Source organism: Sinocyclocheilus grahami, unplaced genomic scaffold (assembly GCF_001515645.1).
Source record: "Sinocyclocheilus grahami isolate Dianchi unplaced genomic scaffold, SAMN03320097.WGS_v1.1 scaffold102.1, whole genome shotgun sequence".
NCBI lineage: Eukaryota > Metazoa > Chordata > Actinopteri > Cypriniformes > Cyprinidae > Sinocyclocheilus > Sinocyclocheilus grahami.
The window spans coordinates 298006-325805 of record NW_015505281.1 but is presented as its reverse complement, the minus strand read 5'-3'; the positions used below and the strand labels follow the sequence as shown (position 1 = coordinate 325805).

The 27800-nt window shown below is 37.9% G+C and overlaps 1 protein-coding gene across 4 annotated transcripts; it reads left to right on the top strand.

The window, feature by feature from the left end:
• Nucleotides 1–7876: 7876 nt before the first annotated feature.
• LOC107588303 (protocadherin gamma-C5-like) lies at nucleotides 7877–25886 on the top strand. 4 transcript variants are annotated; one of them, XM_016276340.1, is made up of 6 exons: nucleotides 7877–10511; nucleotides 10831–10927; nucleotides 18667–18725; nucleotides 20288–20341; nucleotides 23433–23530; nucleotides 25547–25886. In XM_016276340.1, exons 1-6 carry the CDS (start codon nucleotides 8167–8169, stop codon nucleotides 25813–25815), a joined length of 2922 nt encoding a protein of 973 aa, XP_016131826.1. In that variant the 5' UTR covers nucleotides 7877–8166; the 3' UTR covers nucleotides 25816–25886. The 4 variants fall into 4 exon arrangements, with proteins under 4 accessions (XP_016131826.1, XP_016131827.1, XP_016131830.1 ...); XM_016276341.1 differs by lacking the exon at nucleotides 10831–10927 and having other exon boundaries at nucleotides 7877–10608; XM_016276343.1 differs by lacking the exon at nucleotides 20288–20341 and having other exon boundaries at nucleotides 7879–10511.
• The last annotated feature ends 1914 nt before the right edge of the window (nucleotides 25887–27800 follow it).

Sequence of the window (27800 nt, the reverse complement as noted above, 5' to 3'; positions counted from 1 at the left end):
CAGACCGTGTTCTTGCTCTGGTTCATTTTTAGTATTCACTTTAATACATATATTTTTTTATCTTTTCTGCCCTGTCGAGTGGATATTTTATATATTTTTGTTGAGAGATTAATCGAAGCGCCGTCATCAACATGAGAAAGAAGGATTGTCATTCTGCATGGCCGCCGTGTGCTCTTTTTTTCTTTGTACATTTTCTCTGTGGCGCGTACGGACAGGTCCGTTACTCCGTACCAGAGGAGATGACACCTGGTTCTTTCGTCGGAGACATAGTTAAAGACTCAAATCTGGAGCGAATCTTCCAGTTATTCCATATTATCCGCCTCTTTACGCAGACGTAGGGGGCACAGGAACGTTACAGCACGTGTACAATTATGAGGTGTGTGGCACTACTGACTCCAGAAAGAGTGATCTGAAGTTTTTGCAGCCCTCTAGTGAAAGTGTTTTAAACTTTGACTTGAGTGGCACAAGAACTGTGCCAAAGCAAAACAGGAATACAGAAGATGTTAGTGCAGAGGTGAGATTTCTTTTTGTGACCCCTACAGTACTGCATACAGTTTCCCCAAGTATTTATACAGAATCTTTTTTTTTTCCTTTCTAAAGTTGCTTTTCTTCATTATGTTTGCATAGTGTGTTTGACACTAGCATCAACTGCTGTTTTTGTGATGTTTAGTGGATGTATTAAGTTAGTTTTCCTCAAGTTCACACAGGTGTGCTAGCAGAGGAGCCACAGGTATAGAGAATCACATTAAATGTGAACATGATCCACTAATGCTTCACAAACACAAAGTTGTTTTTAACAGATAAACTGTGCCTGTGCTATTTTATTTTTTAAATAATGATATTTGTCATTTAGTCTATTGACATTCACACATTTTTGTGGAACTTTAGTGTCTAAATGCTTCTGTAGCAACTGTATGTTCACAGAAAAATTCAGTGGCATATAAACACAATCACTCCTTTAGAATGTGTCAGCTGTTGTCAGGAGGAGAAAACAGGAAATGCGCTCTGATCTCACAGACTGCAGAGTCGTGGGGGAGGGGGTGTGTGCTGAGAGGCGAGTCAAGGCTAATGCAGCAAAATCCAAACTGTATCTTTGTTTTCTTCAGAGGATGAATAACTTGCCATGCAACTGAATGCCAGCTCTGATATTTTGCATTCTCAAATATATCAGATTTTGTTTCATGCTGGAGATTCTGATGGTCCAAAGGGCAGTAAAGCAGAGGAGAGAGAGAGATGGAGGAGGTGTTGCAGAAAGAACAGGGACACTGCATACTATTTTTTTCACTCACTGACCCATTTTCTGCTTCACACATATTATTGCCCTGATCATACAACACTCTGCATCTCAATATAAAACTACTGCAGTGCGATACGAGTAGACATTTTGAGACGGAACATCTATAAAGCTGCACAGTCCTGTGACTACAGGCAATGCAGACACATAGTTTAGAATATGAAGATCATGACAAATTAACCACATTCATGCCATTGTGACAGCCTTGAAAGAGCTTATATAAAAGATTTTATTATACATGTAAAAAGCTGAATTTGTTTACCATATAACTATCACAAATGCAGAAACACACTTTGAGACTTAGAAATGCCCATGTTTTTCTCTGCTCTTGTCATCAAAACAGTAAACAGACATGCACATAATAAATTAGCTGTAGCTTCACTTGAATGTCCTGTTTTACTCTGAAATGCATCATATTATGGAAGTAAATTTGCTTCTTGAGAGTCATTTCAGGTTGACTTCAACTTTATAGCTTGTATATTTTGGTTTATTTTCCAGTGTACCCTACTGGCTTCTCTTTAATAGACTCATTATCAGTTGTGGAGCCTCTATTCTCTGCAGCACATTAAAGAAGAGACATGTGGTAGTCAGATGTGCTGCTTGCATATGCAAACTGCTACTATGGAAGTTGCTACTTGAAATAACCATTTTAGTGATATTTCCCTGTCATTTTTCTTAAATGAAAATTAGTCTTAAATGTCTTTAGTGTCTGCCGTAATTATATGCAAAGTCAATCATGCACAGACACTTTTTCTGTTGTTTGTGTGTGGCGGCACATCTGCATTTCTTCGGTTGTGACCGTGTGAACCGTTACCCTCTTTGCCTTTGGGTGTCCCACATCTGGCCTTCATTTCTCTAATCTTCAGTTCCTGGACTTATTAGTGCATTTTCTTTAATGTACATCATAAATCCACATGCTCTTGAGCTTTGGGAGCTGTTTCCTCACAAATCACTGAAATGGGCTTCTTGCTTCAAAGCATTCTTAATTGGCACATCGCCGTTGTGTAAAAGCTAATATGAAAGGTCAAGGACACTTTTTCATATGTAAAACAGTCAAGATCGCCTTTGTATTCTATGTTTCGCTTTACCTGACTGGTTGTACAGTGTTTTTCACTGTAATACTTTCTTTGAGACGTATATGTTTACTTGGCTTTATCTAGAAAATGTTATTCCTGAAGTATAGCATATAGCTATCAAAGTCAGGTGTTTAAAATCTTAAAATGTCTTTATTTTTTTGCAGTGGTTATAGCAAAAGGGAAGCATTTAGTGTATTTTTTGCTAGAAAAACAGTTTATGTTTCTTGTATCTTGAGCATCTTTAATTGAATTCTTTTATTTTCTGTCCTATTCTGCTTTTGCATGCAGCAGTGCATCTCTCCTTAAGAAATCTGTCTCTCGTGAGCTTTGTGAACTGGTGTGGCTCTCAGAACAGATTAATACAGGATGATTGTTGATTCCCAGAGGAATGCTGTTATTTGAAGTGCACATGCTCTTGTATAAATGGCACACATATCATACAGAATCATGCTGGTTTGGGGCGTCCATTTGCATCACTCTGTGTAAGTTTGTGTGTTTTTGCATTGTGTGCATGTGTGTGTCCTCATCCTGCAGCACACTGATCCTCTGAAAGGATTAAACAGGGTTTATCAAGGCCAGTGAGACAGTAGGACACACACATATACAGTGACCTGTGTCTACAGACAGTAAACTAAAGCCATGTGGCCGCAAAGCCATTTTAACTAGTTGTTTTTGTTCTGTTATATCTGAATGTGGGTCATATCTTTTGATATTTGACTTTTTTTTCTGTTGATTTCAGATAAAACTATTTAACATTTTTAAAAAACTAAATGTAATCTTATGTCTTAATGTATAATTTGTGTACTTTTCGCAAGTGAATCATCCCTATACAAGGGAAGCTGTCTTTCCTTCGTGTCTTTTTCTCTCCTTCTGTCTTTTATTTCTCCCCTCCCCCTCTCTGCCTGCACCTCCCTGCAGTCTTTGTCTGATATATTTATGGGTTATGCACAGCTGGTCAGTCAGTGTGCAAGAAAAAAAACACCCCAAAAACATGCATATTTTTCACCACAAGCCCTTATATTTTGGCCTTGGTCACACTGATTGTATTTCTAGCTTTGTTTGGTATGATAAACGAGAGCTTAAGTTTGTGCCTAAATGAGAGATGATGGTCATTTCCAATGTTGTTATTGTGGAGGATAAATATGCTTTGCTCTGTGTTTATAAATGTTTATAAATGCTCCTCTCATGGTGCTTTTCCCCCTTCCTCTTCTGGCCCATTTTCCATCTCTTGGTGGGATGGTGTTGCCACGGCAACCGGCTGACTCATGGGTAGGGCTGTACCATTATTCTTGAGTCCACAGGGGGGCAGTGAAAGGTTCAGAGCTGGATGTGATGATGTGAGGTGCTGGTGAAGGCCTTTGACACCCCTGTTATAGATGGAGGCATGTAGTGGCCAGAGATTCAGGTTTAATGAGTTGGGGGAAGGGACAAGTGTGTGTTTTTATATAGAGCATGATTGTATCAGTGAGAGTTGGAATTCTGTTCTTAGTAATTAGTGTATTTTCTTCATGGTTCTTTGAATAATTATTCTACAATAATATTTTATTTCCATTTTATGAATAGAATGCATACTTAAAACATTAAGAGTTTGTAAATAGTGCTTTTGAAAATTATATATAAAGGATTGTTTTGTTTATTTCATTGTTTTTAGCACATAATGTAAATATTTTGAAGGTTTGCACAATAAGAAAATCTGCTTACATTGTTCACATCTTCATGTCTGATTACGTTTTACAAAATAAATCACTGGAGATCATTTCTGAACACTTTGAGCACCGTTGCCATTACAGTAATTTCTTTCTGCAATGTCATCTGCAGTTATGAAGGATGAGATTTGTGTGTGTGTGTGTGTGTGTGTACGCGTTTTTGTGACAAATGAGGACATACATTTGTATAATGACAAAGGTATGACATAGGTATTACAAGGAGAAGGTGACTTTTCAGGACATTACCCCATGTCCCCACTTTTCAAAACGCTTATAAATCACACAGAATGGAGTGTATTGAAAATCTGAAATAGCACAAAGTCTCCTGTAAGGGGTAGGGTTAGGGGTAGGGTTGGTAAAGGGCAATAGAATATACGGTCTGTACAGTATAAAAACCATTACGCCTATGGGATGTCCCCACTTTTCACAAATGTAAACCTGTGTGTGTGTGTGTGTGTTTGTCTGTGAGAGAGAAAAAGAGAGAGAGAGCAATATGAAGGATGTTTGAATTGTTAAGCTACTGTTCATCAGAGGTATTTCTTTGCACGTTCTTTCTTTTCTTTTTTTCTTTCACTGCTATCTCTGGCTAACAAACAAATGATCATGTATTTCTGTTCTTGCTGAAGTGTCTTGAGACCTGATAAAGGTCGCAGAATGAAGGGTTTGGTAAGTATGAGGGTCCTGCACACATCTGTTGTTGCATCACTCTAAAGAAATCTGTTTTTTTCTTTCTTTTTCATGTTCATGTTGCTGCTGATGCTGTGGTATCTTCTCCTCCTGCTCATGTGTCTGATCCATACCTGTGTCTGCAAATCAAGGTAAGAAAACATTGAAGAACACACACATTTCTTATCCAAACAGTGTTTTTTTCCTTTATTTAAAAATAGTGTAATCATACACACATTTTATTATTCCACTTCTAAAGGTAAAAATGTAGATCTGTTTCTATAGCCACTCAGATATTTTGCATTGTATTTTGTATTCTTTAATATATGCCGCTAGTCAACAGTTTGGATACACTTGAATCAATTTGTTTCTTATAATCTTACAATCGTTATTTTCTAAAGACTTTTTACTTAAAAGTTTTGTATAGACAAATGGTCTATGTATTGTTTTTTACAAAACATTTGTGTTTGTTTGCTTGTTTGTTTGAGTGGATACATAAGGAAATGTATTGTTCAAAGGTTTAGAAAATACCAATAATAAGGAATGTGTCCAAACATTTGACTGACAGTAAACATGATATTCACAGTAGTTATATAGGCTACTATATCACCTGGTCTGTTTCATTGCACCTCAAACCCTATAAACCTTATAGTATGTCACATTTTGTTTCATATTTTCTCATTATATTCACTTATATTCATTTGGACCATTTTTTTCTGAGTGTGGTTTGTCTGTTGTTTTTGAATACTGTACTGTTGTATTTTAAAATAGACCAGCCTACATCTGAAATTGATTAAACTTTAAGCGTCATTGTAGTTTGACTGGTGCTGTTGTATGTGATAGAGCTGTCTGAGTATGTTGTGAAGTTAGTCTGTGATACCAAAAGACTAAACTGTTGTTTGGATCGAGCTTAATTTCATTGTATGAAGAGGTTGCTGACTGGTTTACTGGGAGCTGATTGGATTACAGATCGAGCCTGTGTGTGTGTGTGTTGGCTGCGTGCAGCAGCAGGCGTTTAGCTGAGTGTCGCTGTCCGCCGCTGTAGTGCTGAAACGGGCTCTCGCATCACACTCCTTCTCAGTGTCTCTGTTAACAACATTTCAGATCCGCTGTCTTTCAGCCCTCCAGCTTGCTTTTTTACAGTAGTTTTATGGTTTTTTTGAGTGTTTATTTGTCATTTGTCATTAAGAAAAAAAAAAAAGTTTGTATTGTTTTGTGTCCTTTATACATAAGCCTGTATATGCGGTTGTACTGTACGGTGTTTTCCGCTCGTCCCCTCCCCTCCTGCTATTGAAGGCGTGCGCGCAGAACTGCAGTTCATGAAACTCACCACAGGGCGGCAGTAAAGATAACACACAAACACACGTGCAGCTGTCAGTCACATGGTCATAATTTAACATACATTCTTAAGAGGTCTACAAATGTCATCTGTGCGCAAATAAAGATTTATTCACACCAGGTGGCATCAGTGATTTACACCATTACATTTATAGAAACTACAAAATACCAAAATAATAATAATGATTATTGACAAATAATAGGAATGTTACCATGCAGTGTATTTACACAGTTTTTGTATCTTTAAAGAATCACATTTTAAATCACACAATAGCAACAATCAAATTAAAAATGTTTTACAGGTGTGATCTGCATCATTCTTAAATAGACTTATACAGTGCAAAACTTATAAACTACTATGCAGTTTCTGTATCGTTAATACTTATAAATACATTGTTGTCATTATAAAGAAATTAAATATAATTATAAATATAAAAAAATATATATACATATAATTGTATATAATTATAAACACTACACAATAGCTGCATTTTTGTTTGTTTTCTATAAGACAAGGACAATGATAACATCCATTTAAATATACAGAAACAGTATAAAAACAGGGTGTCTAAAAAATATTTGCATGTTTATTACATTATCATTATTATTATTTTGTGTTGCTATTATCGACTACATATAATAACAACATACGACAAGGACAATGATAACATCCATTTAAATATACAGAAACAGTATAAAAACAGGGTGTCTAAAAAATATTGCATGTTTATTACATTATCATTATTATTATTTTGTGTTGCTATTATCGACTACATATAATAACAACATATTTTATACAACCAGCACCTTTTTTCATAATATTTGATTGGCTTAAACTCTGAATCAGCAGAACTGCACAGACCTTCATCCAGCCTCCTTTCACCATTGGTCAGAGGGAGAGAGAAAGATATGCATTGTTCTGCATAATATCTGGAGACAGGAAGCTGCAGTGAAAAAAAATACTTTGGAGAAAGATATCTGAATACCTGTCGGGGTAGTTGTGCCTCTGTGTCTTATTAAATATAGACAGATTTGAACTTTATCAGAGGATTCACTCGCGTAAGGCCTATGCAGCACCACAGACTTTAAGGACATGATCAGTATAGATGTATTTTGGTCCTTTTGAGATTTATCAGCGGGTGAGATATAGTATGGGTACCCATATCATTAAGATTAATGTATTTGATCAACTGGAATCATATAATTTTTTTGACAGATAAGTAATTCATCAACATATTTAAAATTGTGGGAATTGCTTTCCTTTAAGCCTAGAAATATGCATTTTTAATCCTATTAATCTGCCGTGAAATAAAAGCAATATTTAGAACATGTTGGGCACTATTCAAATATTATGAGATAGCAAATAGGGAAAACTGCGCCGTCTAGTGGCGTGTAATTGTAATTCTCTTTTGACTTGTTGAATATTGTTTTGTATAATACTGAATACTGAATATAGAATATTGTATGTATTAAATGGCTCTCGTATTTTGTCTCGTCAGTATTTTATCATTATAAAATTTACAAGTGCATATGTATTGCCTTGTAATGCAACATTGCCAGAGATGTCAGTAGAAGTTTTCAATGGTTTTGTGGTCTGTGGCCGTGTTCACAAATTGGCAGCGTTCCTTAGAGTCTCTAATGCTCTTTATCTCGGCTCGTAAATATTTTAAACCACATGGAATCGCTGGCATGTGTGCTGGAAACAGGTCGACCTGAGCTGTGAAAGTTTCTCCAAGCGCTAGAAGAAGTGTGTGGGTGTCTCTCTCGCTCTGTGTGTGTGATCCGTATATGTGTGTGTGTGCGCGAGCACTAGGACGGACCTCTTTGTGACTCAGTCTCCGCCCTGTTGCGCAGCGGAGGCGCAGCTAATTCAGGGAGTTTTGGAGAAGAGCTAGATGGAGGACTGTTATTCCTCTCTTGTGATTTCCCGAAAGGTTTACAGCCGTCATGAATTGTGTTAAACTTCTTCCTTCACTCCGCGCAAATCGGATTGCGTTACGCGCGACATCGTAGCGCCACTTTAATTGGAATATGGATTCTGTAAGACGAAAAGGTTGAAACTTTTCCCCTCCCCGGATCGCACATAATGGAGAGGAGACGCTCGTGGCCCGTGCTCTGCCTCGCGCTCTCCCTCATGCACCTCTCAATCGCGTCCGGTGAGCTCCTTTATTCGGTACCGGAGGAACAGAAACCGGGGTCTGTCGTTGGGAATATAGCGAGGGATTTGGGTCTCAGCGCGATGAGGATTACTGAAAGAAACCTAGAAGTCGTGTCGGGATCTAACGCGCAATATTTCGAGGTAAATCCTAACGGTGTCTTAGTTATTATAGAGACTATAGATAGGGAGCGCATTTGCGCTTTAAGTTCGACTTGCTCTTTGCACCTTCAAATTCTTCTTCAGAACCCTTTAGAAATTCACAGAGTTCTTGTTCAAATTGATGATGTAAACGACAACGCGCCGCAGTTTCCAAACGTGAATTCATCACTAGAGATTTCCGAGGCGGCCGCTCCGGGAACGCGGTTCCGTCTGGAGAGCGCACGCGATCCCGATGTGGGCATTAACTCTCTACGCACGTACAGCCTCTCCAGCAGCGACTATTTTGTTTTAAACGTGGAGACTAAAAGCGACGGTAGTAAGTTTCCAGAGCTCGTCCTGGAAAAGGCTCTGGACCGGGAGTTGCAGGCCGCGTTTCGCCTCTCGCTCTCGGCCGTGGACGGAGGACAGCCGGAGAAATCCGGGACCACCCTCCTGCTCATTAAGATTCTGGACGTGAATGACAACGCGCCGGTGTTTGATGAGCCGGTGAAAAGGGTTAGTCTTTTGGAAAACTCTCCTCCGGGAATGCTTGTGACTAAACTGAATGCCACTGATGTGGACTCTGGGATAAACGGAAAAATATCTTACTTATTCAGTAAATATACACCAGAGAGAATACTTAAAATGTTCAGTGTTGATTCTCAATCGGGGGAAATCCGTGTTGTGGGGGATGTGGATTATGAGGAAGCAAATGTGTATGACATCACAGTTCAAGCCAGGGATGGAGGCTCTCCCGCCATGGAGGGCTCATGCAACATTAAAGTGGAAATAATCGATGTGAACGATAACACTCCAGAGGTGACATTAACCTCCCTAAACAGCCCCATCCGGGAGGATGCTGACACCGGCACTGTTATTGCATTGATCAGTGCGAAAGACTTAGATTCTGGGGATAATGGAAAAGTCACACTTAGAGTATCCCAAGGGCTTCCGTTTAAACTAAAGTCAGCCTTTGGAGAGCACTACACACTTGTGACCGACAGACGTCTAGACAGAGAAGTCATTGATGAGTACACTGTTGTTGTCACTGCAACGGACTCCGGCTCGCCTCCGCTATCCTCTCAGAAGACTTTTGCGGTCCGTTTATCAGATGTTAATGATAATGCACCAGTGTTCTCGCAGAACTCCTACTCGGTGGATGTAGCTGAAAATAACGCTCCTGGTACTCCAATAGCAACCGTTTTGGCATTAGACCCAGACGTCGGAGACAATGCCCGATTGTCATACTCCATCCTACCGACCACTATCCATGGCAGCCCCATTTCCTCATACGTCTACATCAACCCCGACAACGGGAACATCTTCACCATGCGCTCTTTGGATTACGAGCAAATGAACACGTTCAAGATTGAAGTGCAGGTTCGCGATGCTGGAGCGCCGCCACAGACGTCTAACATCACCGTTCATGTTTTTGTGGTCGACCAGAACGACAACCCACCCGTCATCCTTTACCCAACCTACTCTGAAGACGCAGGGCTCCAGCTGACCGTCCCACATGGTGCCCCTGTCGGTCATCGTGTTAACAAGCTCGTCGCCGTTGACCCCGACAGTGGCCACAACGCTTGGCTCTTCTACAGCATCGCTCCAGGAGACGATTCATCACTGTTTCACATCGAACCGCACACGGGTGAGCTGCGTACCACACAGAAACTCATGGACGATGAACAGGGTGGTAAAACCCACCCAGCTTATAACTTCATAGTGGTTGTGCGAGACAACGGCCAGCCAGCTTTGTCCACTAGCGTTTCGGTTACGGTTACCATAGAAGAAAAAAGCCCGGACAAATCGACAGACTTCCGTATAACACCACACAAGGGGACGGGAGTGACGGATGTCACTCTGTACCTCATCATCTCATTGGGCTGTGTGACGTTGGTGTCACTCTTGACCATGACGGTGCTCTTGGTACGGTGCATCAGGCACAAGGGCGGTTCGACGTGCTGCTACTCCAGAACGGGCTTCCGTTCCAGGCCCTCCTATCAGCAGAGAGCCCATAAGGACCTTCACCTACAGCTTAACACTGATGGACCCATTAGATATATGGAGGTGGTTGGAGGGCCTCAGGAACCTCACACGAGGACCTACAGGCCCTGCTACTCAACACTCTCCAGCAGGAGTGACTTTGTGTTTGTCAAGACTCCCATCTTGAGTCATAACAACACACTAAACATGACTTTGACTAGGAAGCACTTAATGAACTCAGCCAATGAGGTGAGAGCATACTCATCCCCACAGCCAATCAGGTTCTTCACTGTGGAGTCACTAATGGATTTTTTCACTACCTCTCAAAAGTTTGGATAAGATTATTTTTTTTTTTTTCATCTTGTTAGGCTTTTTGCTCTTCATTTGCTCATGAGCTCATTTGCTCATTTAATTTAAAATAATTTTTTTTATTCTTTTAAAATAGAGTTTATTCCCAACACTCTCCAGCAGGAGTGACTTTGTGTTTGTCAAGACTCCCATCTTGAGTCATAACAACACACTAAACATGACTTTGACTAGGAAGCACTTAATGAACTCAGCCAATGAGGTGAGAGCATACTCATCCCCACAGCCAATCAGGTTCTTCACTGTGGAGTCACTAATGGATTTTTTCCCTACCTCCCAAAAGTTTGGATAAGATTTTTTTTTTTTTTTTCATCTTGTTAGGCTTTTTGCTCTTCATTTGCTCATGAGCTCATTTGCTCATTTAATTTAAAATAATTTTTTTTATTCTTTTAAAATAGAGTTTATTCATTTGATGCAAAGCTGAATTTTCAGCGTCATTACTCCAGTCTTCAGTGTCACATGATCCTTCAGAAATCATTCTAATATGCTGATTTGGTGCTGTATTATCGAGTTGATGTTGGTGCTCAAATCTTAATGGTTCTTATTATCAATGTTGAAAACCTGCTGCTGCTGATTTGTTTTGTGTGAGTGTGTAAATTCATTTTTACAGGATCCTTGGATGAAAAGAAACTTCAAAATAACAGTATTTATTTGAAATGTAGATATTTTGTCACATTGTCTTTATGGTCCTTTTGATCAGTTTAATATATCCTTGCTGAATAAAAGTATTTATTTTTTTTATCTTAACTACCCAAAACATTTAAATGGTAGTGTATCACGGTTTCCACAAAAATATCAAGCAGCACTGTTTTCAATACTGATAATAATCAAAAATGTTTCATGAGCAGCAAATCAGATATCAGAATTATTTCTGAAGGATCATGTGACTCTGAAGACTGGAGTAATGCTGAAAATGCAGATTTACATCACAAGAATTAATTACATTTCAAAATACATTCAAATAGAAAACAGTTATTTTTAAATTTTAATAATATTTCACAATATTACTATTTTTACTGCATTTTTGATCAAATAAATACAGCCTTGGTGAGCAGAAGAGATATCTCTCAAAAACCTTAAACAATTGTAGTTAATCCAAACATTTGACCGGTAGTACAAGTGGAAAAAAATATATCAGGTAATGTTTCAGCCTCAGAGCTGGTTATTACACATGTTGAAGCCTATTTTGTGTTTTCTCTGGGTTTCTCTGAGTTTGTTTATGTGTTACAGCATAGTTTTGTTTCATATGAAGCAGCTGGGTAATTTGTTAAATATGCTGTCAATGCTATCAAGTGTACGTCAAAGTGCCGTTTTTATGATTTAGTAACTTGCTTCCAAAAGCTGCAACAGACTGGCAGGGTGTGAGTCCTGTGACTAAACATGAAGAGAGAGGAAGAACAGAGGAAGAAGATGTGGGATCACAAAGGGAAAGGCTGCAGATATATTAAGAACAAAAAGAAAAGCATTTAGCGGTGTCTGGATTTTCAGCAGACAAGAAGGGAGGAGAAAATTAAGTCACAAATCAAGAGGCTTAGAGAGTATTGGAATAACATGAACTTTGGGATTTTAGACTTGGAAACATGGTTGTCAGAGACAAAAACATCTAGATTAGTGGTTCTCAACTATTTTTGCTTCAAGACCCAGATTTTACATTCAACATCAAGTGGAGACACCAAAATTGTTTATTGTACAAAAGTAAACATAAATGACTTTGTACTGGAAAACAAGACAAAAAAAATTCTGAGTAAGGAAACATTTTTTGGAGTGCACTGGTTAAGATGAAAGATATGAACAGAAATATGGAGCAGACATTGTGAGTGCACAGAACAGAAACTCTGAATCGAGGTTGAAAGAGACATGGATAACAGATGGACAGGAAGAGGAACAGACCAACAGACAGAAATTAGGATTTGGATGGGGGAAGGAAAAGGCGGGAATATGATGGATGGAGAGAGAGAGAGAGAGAAATAGGAAGTAGGTTGTGGAAGAAAGAGGTGATGGAATAACAGGATTCCAGAGGTCATGCATTGACCCCTGACTTCCTGTTGTGCTGAACTCATGTTATTGATTCCACACGTCTGAGTCACGTGATCTGGGATATCCCATAGTGAGTCAATTCTCACTCCTCTTGTGTAGGATTTGCCAGTTTCTTATTGCAAGTTCCTCCTGTGTTTCTTTAGCATGGGAAGCGGTTATTTGTAGAGTTTTAGTCAAATGTCATACAAGTTTGCTGTTTGTTGAAACTGAATTCCTCCGTAATCTCCTGTGTTTATGTCTGTAGGGGATGAGCCTTAGAAATTGAGTTTTTCCTCTTTCTTTCTCCCATTCTCTCCGTTCGGGACCTAATGTCCCATCTCTAAGTCTCTTGAGAGTCGTTCTGTCTCTCGGGTCGCTGGGCTGCCATCTGGCTCTGCTATCATGACACGTGCTCTCTCTCTCTCTCTCTCTCTCTCTCTCTCTCTCTCTCTGTGTGTGTGTGTGTGTGTGTGTGTGTGTGTGTGTGGTCCTCTTGGTCCATAGCAGATTCTAGACCTACAAGAATGATTTTGGTAATCCTGCGATAGTTACTCTTCATGGTTTCTTACCTTTTCTTTTTCACCCTGTCAAAAATATCTTTTGACTTTCACTTTCCTTTTACCAACATTCTTTATAACTTTTTAAAGAGTGAATCTCACATAATCTGTCCAAAATAAAATGTCTAGATCATATTGTGCTTAAAGAAAACTTTTAGAATTTAAGAAATGAGAATTTCTTGCCTTTTCTTTACAATTGTGCAGTCTACATCAATTTTTTTTATTATTGTATTGCTTAAAACATGCAGTAAATTGTATTTTTAAATTCAAAATATTGAATAAGAATCTAATGAGAATGACTCAGCTCAGATCAGAATTTTAAAGTTACAGTAATTTGTATTAGAAAAAATGTCAAATGTTCCTAAATAGTCATAATTTGTTATTTTTACCTTTTGTTCTAATTTTAGAAATTCAATTAAATATCTTGCATTTTCATTACAATTAATGCACAAACTACTACAAGTTATCATTATTGTAATGCAAAAAATATGCATGAAATTTATTTTTAAAATATTGATTCGGAATTTAATGAGAATAATCACTATTAAAATATCCAAAACAAATGACAGTAATGATAAATCTGTAGGAAATATGTTTAATGTAAAAATTGTATAATTTTCCATCTTTACTTTTTGGTTTGAAGGTGTAATGTGGCCTGGACAAATTTATGGGAAATTCATCTGTTTATATGCCAATATTTATGTTAAAACCCCAAGTTAATACATGCCAGACAGTTTTATGAGCCTAATCTGTTGGAAAGGCACCAAACTACCACTCTGTATAAAGATTTGTTACTTTCTGTATTTGTTGACTTTCTGCAGTCAGGTTATGACAGTAAACATATTTCATGACTTTCTGCCAAATTTGTCCATGTTTTTAGTTTAACCCATTTCACTTTGATCATGTTGCCATTGCTTTTCTCTGAAGCTCTTATAGTGTCCTACTTTTATTCTATTCAGCTGTGACCATCCTGATAAGTACAATCAGACTGTGGTGAGTGGGACTAAGCTGTGTGGTTGCTAGGGAGTTTTGGGTGGTTGCTAGGTGGTTCAAGTCAAAAGAGTACACATTAAGTCATTCATTAACTGGTTTCTAGACATGCATCTGCCCTTCTGTTTCTAGTGATAATGTGTGTACAGTTTATACAGAGAGCGGCCTGCAAAGTGTTTACAAGTTATACAAAGAAAAATAGATCTTTCTGGAATCAGGTAGCTTCCTGTTCAGTGTGTAGAAAATGGTTAGGTATGTTTCTATTGTGTGGTCAGGATATATGTCACATACAGATGTTTTCCATGTGATCAATGAGGATGGATGTCTTATATAAATCTAGTTTGTTCATTCACAGGATCTTTCAGAGTTGATATACTGACCCAGATGCTCCTGGTTCATATGTGTGTGCCAGATGTAAAGCTACAGATTAAGGCTGAAGGGTTATGAATTATAGTTATAATAAGAACATGTGATTCATCTATGAAAGCTTATATCTGTAAGCTCAATGTGTGAATTTATCACAGTCCAGTGGCTTTGAATGTGGCTCATTCAAATAGAATTGAGAGTGAGTATGATTCCTTTTATTATACTTTTTTGTTGTTGCTGCTCAAGTTTTAGCATGACTGATTTGATACACTCATGTTTTGCAATAGTTCAAATGTGTGTATTTTCATACATACAGTAGGTATGCTTCATCCTGCTTCAGCATGTGTGCAGAGCATTAGTGTGTTTACAGATGTCACACAGACCTTTAGGTGTATTTGGTGTGTGTGTGTGTGTGTGTGTGTGTGTGTTTGGGAGTGTGACACATCTATTGTATGTTATTTGTATAAACATTCAGTATGGAAATAGAATTTTCTGAAGGGACACTTCCCACCTGCAGCTGTGACCTTGAGTTAATGTGGTAAGGTCAAGTTGTGTGACCTCATTTTGATCGCCATGGCGATGGTGAATCTTGAATTAGAAAGGGAACATAGTGAAGTCTTATGGCAACAATGTAACAGTACTGTTTGAAAAGGTAATTGTTTTAACTGCATGCTGTTTTAAAACATATGCTCATAAGAAAGCCAGATACCTCATTATGGAAGATTTGGCTTTATTTCTGACATTCCTGCAGGCGGATGCAACCTTCATGCTCACTCACTCTGAACTCTTTGTGTCATTGCCAAATGAGTGTTTTGTACACATGAGGATATGCAGGTATCATTACTGTCTGATCCTGAATGTGACTAATGTTGTGATTGTTCCGATTAATCTGATGTGGTTTGGTGTAATGTTCTGTGTGTAGAGTGAGGTGTGTTTGTGTTTGGGTCAGAGTCACCTGTGCTATGTTTGTGAGGTTTAGGATTGTGTGTTTATGGGTTTCCTTGGCTATTTGGCTTTACTTCGTGAATAAAATTGTTCACAGGCATTACCGGGAAAAAAATAACGATGTCTACAAATTTAAAGCTTTTTTAATTCCCCTCAACTTAAATACTTAAACTTTTTAAATGAGGTGAACGACAATGATATAAAGTTTAGGTTAATCTTGCAGTTGTTGCATTTATGATTATTTGTTTATTGGTTTACCTGGCTATAGTTTTGTGACCAAAATTGTCCCCAAAATAGCCTAAATTGGGGAAAAGAAGCTATGTTTTATATGTAAATAACTGTTTTGTTTTGTTTTGTTTTGTTTAGTTTAATTTTGTATTGTTCTAGAAATGCTAAACATTTTTTCATACAGTTTAGGTTAGTAGTAATTAGGTTAAAGGGGTCATATGATGCGATTTCAATTTTTCCTTTCTCTTTGGAGTGTTACAAGCTCTTGGTGCATAAAGAAGATCTGTAAAGTTGCAGCGATAAAAGTCTCAAATCCAAAGAGATATTCTTTATAAAAGTTAAGAGTCAGCCACGCCTACCTAAAACGGCTCGTTCTAACACACCCCCACATACCTACGTCACTATGTGGGAAGATTTGCATAACGCCGCCCAAATGTTCAAGCAAAGAAAGAAGGCGTAACTTTTATTCTCGCTGTAGTATTGTTGTTGCCGCCGCTGCCATGTCGCGAAGGCGCTGTGTGTTAATTATAATTGTGTCCCCACTGGATGCAACGAATGCCTCGTTTATAAGGGGTTTTCATGTTTTTGAATCATCGCTCCAGCCTGACAGGGCATCATCACAATACGGTGAGGGGCGTAACATTTCCGTCACACGCTTGAGGTATTCGGCCAATCATAACGCACTAGATAGCTGGCCAATCACAGCACACCTCGCTTTTCAGACCGATTAGCTTTGTAAAGACCGATGCGTTTCAGAAAGGCGGAGCATAGAGGAGAAACAATAATGTACAGTATGTGGAAAATAATGTGTTTTTTTAACCTTAAACCGCATAAACACATTTCATTACACCAAATGTTACCCGTGGGCCCTGTTTAAAATATTTTAATTTGCATGTTTGTTCTATTTATTTATTTGTGCTATTTACACAATGGTTTTTTTTCAAGTTTGTAGTCCTGGTACAGAAACCGAACAATCAAATGTAAAATAGTAAACAAGGCGTGGTCACTTTGCATCCATTATAATGATACACATCCGATTTCTCTCTTAACTGTTTACGTTCACTTTAGACACATAGCCGACAGTTTTTTTTATACAGGTACAGGTTTTTTGTATGTATTTTGTATGTATTTGTCAGTTCAAACTCAATTTGTGGTTCAAGGACTGTGAGATGCTTCTCCCTGCGTGTGCGCTGTGGTGCTATATTGGGCTTTTTCACAACTTTTTGTGTTTGCATGTTTAAACTGGCTATTTGTATTTGTTCGTTCAGGCACAGGAGGACGCGAGGTAGAGCTCGGTTCGCTGTTCGTGCGTACTGAGCGTCTGCGCACTGAACACAGCGTGCGAGTACTCAGTTGATTTTTTCTGCGTCTTCTGATTGAATGCTTTAAACTCTTTTAAATGTTTAAATGGGCAAGGCTTAAAAACACGTGATAATGATAAGCTTTCGTGATGACGCGCAGCAGTGGCCCCTCTGCTGTCCTGAGCATCTTTTTAGGCTGGCCTCAGCCAGTCGGTTGAGATCGTGGGGGGCCCCCCCTCAGCCGTGGGCCCCTATAATCATCACCACCTTTCGCCCCACTAGCGACAGCCCTGCAGGTTGGTATTAGGTTATTAGGTTTACGAATGTGTGTTTAATGGTTTACTTGGCTATACTTTGCGACCAAAATTGTCCCCAAAAGTTTTGTAAATTTTTTATTATTATTAATGTATCATTTTACAATAACTAGATAAATCTGAGGTGTATGAGAACACATTTAGCACATTTTATATAAAACAATATTTTGTATAAATGTAAATAAAACAGTCAGCCCCCATTTATATAGTTCAGTAAGCATATGTTCACTTTAGAACACCTGTTGTGTGTATTCTCTGAGCTCAGCTGATGTTTGTCTGGCATTTGTGGGTGTTGCTTTTGATGCAAATATTTCCTGTGTGCCTGTGCATTTGTATTGTTTGTTTCTTGTATATGGTCTTGCCTTTTGTCTTGTTGAAATATGTGAGAATATGGAACTAAATGGGCTTTAAGTTCTATTTCATGTGAATTACTAACAGTTAATTTAAGTAAGACTGTTTGTTAATTTGGTCTTGATTAGCTATTTTGGCAGTGCTCCATTTCACTGCACAATAAGAGAATGCAGATGAAAAAGTATCCCAAATTCTAGAACTGAAAAGGCTTTTGTAATTGGTGGTTTTTTAATCATATAAGTATTTTTATTTCGGGGTTTGTGATATTTTAAATAGATAATATGCAGTGTGTTTGAGTGTTTGCTGTCCTGAGGATGGAATCACAATGGTCTTTCTGTCTTTGGCCCAATTAGTCACAGAGCTTGTTTCTCGCTCACTGGAACAATCCTGAACTCTCTCTGAGTGTGTGTGTGTGTGTGTGTGTGTGTGTGTGTGTGTGTGTGTTCAGACTGAAATGCTAGAATTCCTGCTCATCCCAGCCGTGTTTCAAATGAGCTGTCATTATTAACTGCTCTGTATACAGTATGTGTGTGTAAATAACCATAACTTATTGAGCACCCATCCATTTCAAATGAAACCTCTCTAGAAGTCAGTTGTCAAAGCTGCTTCTGACATTCATTTAGACTTTATCATACTCATGTTTCCTTTGGCACTATGTAATAAAGTGAACAAGTCTCTCGTTCTTGTGGTTTGGTCACATGCTGCGTCCTCAAGGTCACACTGACGGCCGTCACCACATTCAGGATACACTCTTACATCACTTCTCTGTCCTCATGGCAACAGCAAGGTCACACAAATAGGCTTGCAAATGAATGGGGCTGGATTTTTCTTTTTATATGTCATTACTCATGCTTTCCTTTTGTCTCGTTACAGCAAAAACCACCCGGCGCTGACTGGCGTTTCACCCAGAACCAGAGGCCAGGGCCCAGTGGGTGAGTAACACACACACACACACACACACACACACACATACGTTCACTTTACATTTGCATTATGTAAAGGCAGAAAGTCACCTCTTTTGAGAGCAGAAACATTTGCATTGAATAAAATGGTTAGCACACACACTGAGGTGCATATATATGTGTGTGTATAGACTAATAGAAGACATACATTGCATGTAGATTTGCTTGTGTATAAGAAATATAGGCTGTTAATTTATATGTAAGACAGGTATAAAGCAATTCCAAAGAGAAAGACTAAAGTCAAAAGAGAAAGAAACTATAGCTGTGCTGAATCTTAATGTTCTTCTCCTCTTAACAAAATGGCTGCTGTTTTTCAAGCGCTTTCCCCTCCACCCCCAACACTTCAATCTGCCAAGAGAAAGAGAGAGAGGCCAGAAAGAGAAAAAGAGCGGGCCACTGAGGTTTATTGCCATGCTAATGCCTGTTATAGTCATGCATTGTGCTGAAACTGATTGGAACTATTAAGATGCCAAAGAGCTTTGACTATTTCAGTGTGATTGACAGCGAATCGTCCAATCAGATGCTCTTTGGGGGGAGGGGTCGTTCACAGGCAGCCAATAGGGTCCAGATTCTCTTGTGTGCCAGTGTTCATGGCGCATCAGTTTCCATAACACATGTTACACAACACATTCCAGCCTGACAGGACCCAGTTTGAAAGAATCCATTTGGAGGAAATTAAATATTTTTGTTTAGTTTAAACTGGCAGCGCTACTTATATCACAGCAGGCCCAAAGATCTGTGTGTTGTTAGCAAGGTTATTATACTGTAAAAAATAATTGTTTGAAGTTGTAAATAAAACAAAGGTAATTGGAGTATGTTTTACAAAAAATACTATTTCAGTCTTTCTGCTTTAAAATTTCATGTTTAATTTACTTGCTTGTCATTTTTATAATTATTTGGGTATTTTCTTGCAATTTTTGAGTGAAAATAGTTTCAGGGTACAGGCAACTAAAACCATAAAAAAAACACTTGAAATAGTGAAATAAATACTGAAATAAAATAAAATATTAAAAGAGCCTACCAAGTTACTTACAGCATTTCTCATTTTCATTTGACTTGATGTACTAAAATAAGTAAAAAATAAAATAAATAAATTATAAATATAAATTATAAATACATATGAATCTAAATATTATTATATTATTAAAAATTATATATATATATATATATATATATATATACATAGAGAGAGAGAGAGAGGGAGAGATAGATAGATAGATAGATAGATAGATAGATAGATAGATAGATAGATAGATAGATAGATAGATAGATAGATAGATAGATAGATAGATAGATAGATAGATAGATAGATAAACTAATACAACTAATAAATAAAGAACTAATAAAAATTACAAAAATAAAATAAAAATGCTAAAATTTAAGCTAAAAATAGAATTAAAACTAATTAAAAAATCAATTAAAACTATAATAGTATCTCAAAGATACTAAAATAACACAGTTCTTCAGTTTTAAACTTATTTTACCTTAGTTTCTGCCAAAATACCATAGTTAATATCAGTCTTTTCTTTCAGTTCCTTCAAGCTCCAGTCTACACACGTAAGATGGACGCCGCCGAGCAGGCTGAGGTATTGAAGTGTAGCTAGAGTCCCTGCTCGTTCCTGTAGGATCAGGTTCCTCATCTGAGACTATTGGTGCTGCATTAGTGTCCTGGAACGCTGGGGCCATTCTGCTCATAGAATAGAATAGAAAACAGTGTGTAGAGTCGTGTACGTTAGTAGCTTCGACCTTGTTGCAGCGCATCCCACGGTTTTGGATCCGTGAAGGGAATTGCACAATGTCCTTTGTGTAAATATTTGAAATGGGTTTTATGAATGAACAGCTACAAACAATGACATCTTGGACTATAACTTTCACATTTTTTATACAACTCACAATCTGGTCCACAGGAAGTGATTATCTGACCACAGGATGTGATAATGCTGACCACAGGAAGTCTGATTTTCTGCACGTGTGATGAGACGCTGATTGTGGAGAAATGAGGCATCTTATGCTACTAAACAGGAAATCTTGTCTGTCGTCCTGAAGTGTTGGGCCAGGATATGGCGAGTTAACCCGATTTGCGTTGTTCTATGTTTAAAAGTGGCGATGGTTAAGTTGTTAAGGATCTGAACTGGTGGCCCAAATGTCTCAAGACAGTTTGATCTCAGTACTGATGCATCATATGAACTGAATAAATCACTGCTCTGGTTCTCATTAGGGTTGTTCGCTCTAAAACAACATCACCCTGTTTTTCCCTCATCTTGGCACTGTGAGTTTATCTCTTTTGAAATGCTTGGCATAAACAGTGTCTTTCCCTCCGCAAATGTTTTTCTGCCCTTCATTCTTTCTGTCACTTTTTCCTTTACATGCTTAAATTCCAGTTTTTGTTCTTCATGCTTTCTTTCTTTCTTTCTCTTCCCAGTGTGTTTCCTGTCTTTGAGTCTGTTTTAGCCTCCTCTCCTACCCGTCCTGCGGTCGTGTCTTGTATGCAGATGTTGTGCTGTGCCGCTGCGGTTGATTGTCTAGTGTCTGTGATGATAGGGGGTTTTTACAGCCGCTGGGCTCATTTAAGACAGGAAGTGAGACCCCACGAGACCCCGACTTCAGAGACAGATGGCTTTTAGCATTAGCATCTCATTCTCTCTCTGTGCTAGAGGAGCTTTCCTCAGATCAGATCAGATCAGATCAGAAAATTATTTAGAGTTTTCTATAAATCAAAGAATCCTGAAAAAATGCATTTATCACTGTTTCCACAAAAATATTAAGCAGCACATTATATATTAACTCTTTTTGAAATTAATAACAAGAAATGTTTCTTAAGCAGGAGATCAGTATATTAGATTGATTTCTAAGGATTGTGACACTGAGGACTGGAGTAATGATGCTGAAAATTCAGCTTTGTATCACAGGAATAAAGTATATTATATTCAAATAGAACATGGCTTTTTAATTTAAAAAATATTTCTTAATATTAAAGTTTTTACCATATTTTTTTATCAAATAATTGCAGCCTTAAAGGGTTAGTTCACCCATAAATTACTCACCCTCAAGTCATCCTAAGTGTATATGACTTTCTTCTTTCAGACGAATCCAGTCGGAGTTATATAAAAAAATTGTCTTTTGATCTTTCAAGCTGTGTCATGGCACTCAGTGGGTGTTGCAGTTCATCAGTCCAAAAGAAGTTAAATAAAAAGCACCCATCCATAAAAAAAAGTGTCTCACACGGCTCTGGGGGGTGAACAAAGGCCTTCTGTAGCGAATCGATGCGTTTTTGTAAGAAAAATATCAATTTTCAAAACGTAATAATAATCCCTTTAATGTAGCTTGCGCTCACTGTTGTACAGTTTGCCTGGAAGCAGCTCCAGGCGGATGACGTATGGAGGTCAGCTTTGCGCATGCGCTGCTCAGAAGTGACGAACGCGGAAGCGCAGGGGAGAGATCAAAACAAAACAACGGTCATTTATTAGAAGTACAAAACGAGGATTTGTAAAGAAGAATGTCGGCGGATTTCGATATAAGCCAAGAGGAGACTGGTTTTCCTTTGCTAAAGTAAGGACACTTTGCTTTCTTTGCTCCTGTTAACAAACGTTGGTTTTCACAAGACTCATGTCTTGCGCAACGCTGAACTCATACGTCATCCGCCCGGAGCTGCTTCCCTATACAACTCTTGGCGCAAGCTACATTAAAGTGATTATTACGTTTTGAATATGGATATTTTTCTTACAAAAACGCATCGATTTGCTACAGAAGGCCTTTGTTCACCCCCTGGAGCCGTGCGAGACACTTTTTTTTAATGGATGGACACTTTTTATTTAACTTCTTTTGGACTTATGCATGCAACACCCGCTGAGTGCCATGAAACAGCTTGAAAGATCAAAGACAATTTTTAATATAATGCCGACTGGATTCGTCTGAAAGAAGAAAGTCATATACACCTAGGATGACTTGATGGTGAGTAATTTATGGGCTAATTTTCATTTTTGGGTGAACTAACCCTTTAATGAGCAGAAGACATTTCTTCTACAAACATTTATATAAAAAAATCCTTAAAGTTTTGAAGGGGTAGTGTGTTTCCTGATGTTACTGGGAACAGGATGCGGAATCTCCATTATTCTTCCCACACGCAGAGAAAAGACATCCGGGATGTTTTTTTTTTTATGAGGAACAGCGATTTTGTCCTTTGTTCACGTAGCCTTTACTAATAAAGGAAAGTTTTTAATGTTTTAATTAACACATTTTGTCCTGTTTGTGGAGCTGTAATCTTCAAAACGAAACTCCTGTGTTTGTGGACAATTAATGGAGGTAAATTGGAAGTGTATTTGTTGCTTTTCCTGGTTACCAACAGCAAAGCAAGCTTTGTGCGTGTAATGAGGTGAATTTTAGTGCCATCAGGGCGTGGAGTTTTTCAACAAGCCTTTGATTATCAAGTCGGAGCACATGGAAGTGTTCAGTGGTTTTGTGTGCATTTGCTGTAGTTTTCAGCAGCTGTTACTGCTCATTCTCCGCTCGTTTTCGTTTTCCAACATGGTGCAGTTAAAAGTAACATGGAGGATTTTGTGTGTGTGTGTGTGTTAAATTAGGGCACAAACCACCTCACACTCACTGCAGCTGTTGCTGATAGCAGCAGTACAGAACGGCCTCTGTTTTGCTGACTCTATTTCCTTTTCCTCTCTGCAGGGCTGCCGCCACTCCTGAGGTTGCCGTGGGAACAGGACCCTGGCCCAACCCTCCAACCGAGGCCGAGCAGCTCCAGGCGCTGATGGCCGCTGCTAACGGTGAGAATCTCTCACTTGCTCTTTTATATCACTATGCATTCTATTGTGCATATGTATTTTTGAAAACATGAGAAACATTGACTTTGTTGCATTGCTGTCTGATTATTCAGTCATTTACATCTTAATCAGATGAATTTTTGCATATACAGTATGTTTGTCTTGCATGCATGATTGACAATCATGTTGAATGAGCACATGCACAGTCACAGATGTCCATGTGGGAACACACACACACACACACACACACAGTTCAGTGGCCCATATCTATACAAACCACATCAAAGCTGTTGACACACAGCAACATGACATCAGCCTCTCTCATGTTTCCCTTTATTTTCACTGCTGCTGTGACTGAGCAGGAATAAAAAGAAAGTGACTCATCACACATTCACTTAGTTGCTGTGGTATTTCTTAATAATTTCAATGGATGCTGCTGTTACATAAAGCTAATTATGACTACAGACTAACTCTAAAGGAATGCTGGTATTTTGCCTGTAAAACACATGCATTACAAAAGATTTGGGTTGGGTTTTTGAAGTCATTAATTCTCACCAAGTCTCAAAAATACAGTAAACAGTAATATTGTTAAATATTATTATAATATAAATGTTTTCTATGAGAATATATGTTAAAATGTAATTTATTCATGTGATCAAAGCTGAATTTTCAGCGTCATTACTCCAGTGTCGCATTATCCTTCAGAAATCATTATAATTTGCTGATTTGTGCTCAAGAAACATTTCTGATTGTCAATGTTGAAAACAGTGTGGAATTTAATTCATTCTTGCTGAATAAAGGGGGAAAAAAATTCTTACTGACCCCAAACTTTTGAACTGTAGTGTACGTCCGCTTATGTAAAAGCAAATTAGAGCAGATTGTTTTGGCCAGATCCTAAAGCCATTCACACAGACACATGAGAAGCAAGTGGAATCATTTTATATTTGTTCTACAAAGACTCTGAGACAGAAGTTATTGAGTTATTTGTTTCCCGCTGGAGAGCATCACTGTTTCCACTGTTCTGTCCAGCACTGTTCTGAGATCAGACATTCAGCATTTTTCCATTAACACTCAGTTTGTTTGAATTTGTCATTGTTCTTTTTTGTAGGTTGAAATCTTGTAGAATAAGCTTTGTTGCATAGATGGTTTACTGGGACTTAATATGTGACCCTGGACCACAAAACCAGTTATAAGGGTCAATTTTTTAAATAAATAAGCTTTTCATTGATGTATGGTTTGTTAGGATAAGACAATATTTGGTCGAGATACAACTATTTGAAAATCTGGAATCTGAGGGTGCAAAAAAAATCTAAATATTGAGAAAATCGCCTTAAAAGTTGTCCAAATGAAGTTCTTAGCAAAAGTAAGTTTAGATATATTTACGGTAGGACATTTACAAAATATCTTCATGGAACATGATCTTTACTTAATATCCTAATGATTTTTGGCATAAAAGAAATATCCCTTTCAAAAAAATTGACCCATACAATGTATTTTTGGCTATTGCCACTTAAGACTGTTTTGTGGTCGAGGGTCACATATCTTAGTCAAAAAAAGTATGAGATTGTATATCTTGATTTAAGTACTGTATGCTTAGATATTTTTATTGGAAAACAGGACAAAACATAAATTTTTTCAGTTTAAATGAAGTAAAAAAAATTCTGACCCCAGTGGCAGATAATATTTATAATTTTAAGCATAAACTAATTTAATTTTGATACAGTTTTCAGAAAACAGTCCTCAATATCTTAAATTATTTTGCTATCTTAATTTAAGAATGTTTAGATATGTATATGTACTTGATTTTGGCAAAATAGGCAAAAATACTTAGTAAGAATATAATTTTTTGCAGTGACAGTTTATTCATTTAGCAAATGCTTTCATGCAAAGCGACTTGCTTTTTTTGGTGACTTGCTATTTTTTTACCATAACATATTTAAACAAATCATTTAAAAAAGGGTTCATGAGCTGTGTGAAATCTTCTCAGAATCACCTAACAGAAACCTCTTCTCTCTGCAGAAGTCAGCGAGGCGACCAACACTCTGGGTCCAGGCACCATGGGTCTGAGCACCCGCTACAGCCCTCAGTTCACCCTGCAGCACGTCCCTGATTACCGGCAGAACGTCTACATCCCCGGCAGCACCGCCACCCTGACCTCCAACCAGCAGCAACCCCAGCAGGCCCTGCCGCCTCCACAGGCCGCCATAGCCGCTGCCCAACCTGAGCCGCCCAAAGCCGCCCAGACGCCCGCCAGCAAGAAGAAATCCACCAAGAAAGATAAGAAGTAGAGAGTCGTAGGTAGATATGAGGTTTAGGGAGATTGAAATAGCTGCACGGCTCCATTCTGTGCTGCTCTGAGGTTTGCCTTTTTAACAGTTTGATCACTACTTGGATCACAAAGTGGCCACAATCTACACATTATTACTCTTCAGTTCAATTTAAATGTGTTTAATTGCCATGACAAATTTTAAACTGTAGTGACAAAAGTATTTTAGTTTTTCATGATCTCTTTTAAACTGATCTAGTTCTTTCAAATAAATATCAAAGTCAAATATTTTACTTTCTTCATATGTTCTTGCTGTTATACTGAACCAGTCAACTGTGCACCTTAGTCCAAACAAAGTTATTGCCTTTATAATCTTTCATCACAATGTAATAACTTACTCCACTGCTGAAACTGAAACTATTCAAAAAGGCTAATGTCATGTAAAAATGGTAACCAATAACTAAATAGCTATTTAGAGAGAGGAGTTAACCTTATTACATATAAACCACTTTTAGAAGTGGGAGATAAAAAGTCAAATTTTCAAACTCAAAACTGCTTCTTTGGGCACCTTTATTTTTTTCCAGTGTGCTTTATAATTTCAATTAAAGTTTTAACTGTGAATGGTAGGCCATGTCTACATAGTACATCTAACTGTAATGTCAAAATAGCAAGTAAAATGTAGTTTTGTCTCTGATATGAGTGGAATTTTAACACATTATTACTCTTCAGTTCAATTTAAATGTGTTTAATTGCCATGACAAATTTTAAACTGTAGTGACAAAAGTATTTTAGTTTTTCATGACCTCTTTTAAACTGATCAAGTTCTTTCAAATAAATATCAAAGTCAAATATTTTACTTTCTTCATATGTTCTTGCTGTTATACTGAACCAGTCAACTGTGCACCTTAGTCCAAACAAAGTTATTGCCTTCAAAATCTTTCATCACAATGTAATAACTTACTCCACTGCTGAAACTGAAACTATTCAAAAAGGCTAATGTCATGTAAAAATGGTAACCAATAACTAAATAGCTATTTAGAGAGAGTAGTTAACCTTATTACATATAAACCACTTTTAGAAGTGGGAGATAAAAAGTCAATTTTTCAAACTCAAAACTGCTTCTTTGGGCACCTTTATTTTTTTCCAGTGTGCTTTATAATTTCAATTAAAGTTTTAACTGTGAATGGTAGGCCATGTCTACATAGTACATCTAACTGTAATGTCAAAAGAGCAAGTAAAATGTAGTTTTGTCTCTGATATGAGTGGAATTTTAGAGTCTTGCAGTGAACAGCATCTGGAGGACAGATTAAAGTCTGTGGAAACAACGATATTAACGTCACACAGAGAGTGAATAAACAGATAATTTGATTTAAGAACCATCATGTCCAAACAGACCCGTATGAGCCGAACACTGAGTTCACTGCACCGAGACTCAGAGGAGTGTGAGTGTGTGAAAGTGTGACGGCCGAAGTGCATTAGACACACAGACTCAGACTTCAGCACCATGGCGACAGGTGTTGTCAAGGCAATAAAGCAGCTGCTTAGGATATTCTGGGATGTTGCCCTCATACTGTTTCCCAAATGGTTTGACATAGAATTGTGAGGAATGCAACAAACAACCAATCACAGATCATCTGATAATCAAGCTGACCAATCAAGCTTCAGTCTCATTTCCACCCAAACATAATGCCTTAACTATATATACAATTATTAATATCCTTATGAATATCCTATTAAATGAGCAATATCGCACGAGTAGCCATGTGTTAGCGCTCTATGTTAGCACAGCTGTGATCCGAGTGCCGTAATAACAGCAGTGCTGATATAGAACAATGTCACATGGGATAAGTACAGTACGTAAATAAATAAGATAGAACCATGGAGTGTCTTAAAAAACATTTTGTGTTCGGAACTACTTCCTTCTGCAACGGATTCAAATCTGAAGTTGACAGATGAGCCCAAGCCTCAGTTATTAATTTAAAAAACACTTTAGAACTAGAAGGAATG